Here is a 2,049-nt window from a genome sequence, read left to right on the forward strand (position 1 = left end):
AGATCCATGAGGTCTACCAAAAAGCAAGGTTTCAGCAGAAAACAGAGGGGATCCCTGCCAAGGCTGGCTCTTAACTATACCCATATCTCAAACAGATCCTGGGTCCCCATAACTGACGAGGCTGGAGCACACAGTGCCAGCATAGCCAAGAGGGCTAAAGTTGTCTAAACTAGTCAGTGAACGCCACTACGCCATGATTTGTCCATGCACACATGGATAGTGGTAAAGGAATCAAGAAGCCTTGGTTTTGGAACAACACAAACATTATTTACCTAGTAAGTAATGACCAAAGTTCTTGGGTAGAGTAAAGATACAAAAATAGGTAATGAGGTCTCCATACATCACTGCTGAGGTTTAGTCTAACTTTAAACTAAAGCAGTACAAAATGGCTTCTTCTGCACAAGGACAAACTTTGCACTAATGTTTCTCAAAAATCAATTATGTCTCCAGCTCTAGCCTCAGTTTGAGAGAAATTTTAAAAGACAAAACAAAACTTTTCCTATGTCAGAGCCAAGGTGAAGGGGAGCTGGGCTCAAGACACCCTCTATCCAGAGTCCCTGGAACAGAAAGAGCTCTAGAAACCAGTGGGTGTGAGAACATTCAAGTCCTACGGTTTGAGATTGTGGGCCCGCGGCAGCTGTTTCTTCCCTTCTGTCACTGGGATGTCCATTTTGGGTGGCTTGAACACTGCTGGATCCTCGGCCATTCGGGTGGCCTGCATGCAGATCAGTTCCACTGGAGAAGGCTTCTGGGCTCCTTTGTAGGCCTGGATGGCAGAACCTCCGGAATCAGACTTCTGGAGGGATCTTGGTCCAAAGAGGCTCCATTTATCTGCCGAGCTTCTGTCTTTTTCCCCGCTTCCAGAATCCATGGTGCTAAGATTGGGGCCAGGTAAGGCTGTGGAAGAACCAGAAGTGAACCAGCCTCTGGGCTTCTGCTTAGGGGAAGAGTGGGAGTTACTGCTTGGGGTGGACTGGGTGGAGGCCGGCTGCTTCTCCTCTCTTGTTATCTCTCCACTCTGGAGCTTTCGTTTGTGGAGTGCTTCTGCCACTCGAGGGTACTTGGTCTCCTCGGTGGTGAGGCCCTTGTGGGGTGTGTAGCCAGCATCTCTCAGCCCTGCCTGGTGCTCAAAACGCTGAATACTCTCCTGGGTCTGTTTTGTGATCAGAAACCTCATGATGACATGGGTAGCTTTAGCCTTCACCACGGGGACCTTGTCCGCACCGTCAGTGGCCGATGGCAGGGCATGGGACGAGACACTGGCCTCTCCTTCCTCCACCTTGGCGAGGTGCTGATACTTGCACTCTGGAATCACTGGCTTCCAGGGGATGCTGTCCATGTCTGATGGAGGAGGAATCATGGGCGTAGGGTCCTCCAGGGCATCATCATAGCTGAATGCCCGGTGGTACGTCCCGATGGGCAGGGACATCTTGCCTAGAGGCCCCCTAGGCTCAAGGGCAGGCATTTCTGGTTGTCTCGAAGCCATTGAAAGACTGGGATCCAGGTGCTTTTTCTATACAGAATTCAGAGCTGAGTCCCTGCCACCAGAGTGAAATGATGTGAAGATTATGCCGACAGGTGTTAAAGAGGAGCATTGTCCAGCTGCTGCAAATTAGCAAAGCTGCTCGGGAAGAGTCCATCCATTCCAGAGGTTCTGTTTTTTCACCTCCGCGGAGTCGCCTGCGGCCCGAGCTCCGGCACTAAAGAGGCTCCGAGGACCCACGTCTCTCGAGAGGCTGTGGCGCATTCATGACCCAAGCCATGGTGTGAGCAGCACTGTGCCCGTGGCAACACAGAAGGCCCCGAGCACCAACCAGGGAGGGACCCAAAAATATATTTCTTATTATGAATCACAGCATCACATCATTTACATGAATGCTGAGTGCTGACTTGACAGCAATAACATTTCTTTTGAAAATTTCAAGAATATGATCCTTAATGAAGCAACAACTAGAAAAGTTAAAAAGTTCACACCACTGTCAGAAAAAAATGTGGCCTTTTTCCATGTTAGTTGTAGAATTCTGGCTTAAAAAAACCCAGGGAGGAACT

At 49.6% G+C, this 2,049-nt stretch overlaps 1 protein-coding gene across 1 annotated transcript; it reads right to left on the reverse strand.

The window, feature by feature from the left end:
• Nucleotides 1-544: 544 nt before the first annotated feature.
• Nucleotides 545-1,814, reverse strand: LOC101272726 (putative monooxygenase p33MONOX). Its single transcript, XM_033418141.2, has one exon. The coding sequence runs from the start codon at nt 1,484-1,486 to the stop codon at nt 608-610; it is 879 nt and encodes a 292-aa protein (XP_033274032.1). The 5' UTR covers nt 1,487-1,814; the 3' UTR covers nt 545-607.
• Between the last annotated feature and the right edge of the window lie 235 nt (nt 1,815-2,049).

Source organism: Orcinus orca, chromosome 5, assembly GCF_937001465.1.
Source record: "Orcinus orca chromosome 5, mOrcOrc1.1, whole genome shotgun sequence".
Classification (NCBI taxonomy): Eukaryota; Metazoa; Chordata; class Mammalia; order Artiodactyla; family Delphinidae; genus Orcinus; species Orcinus orca.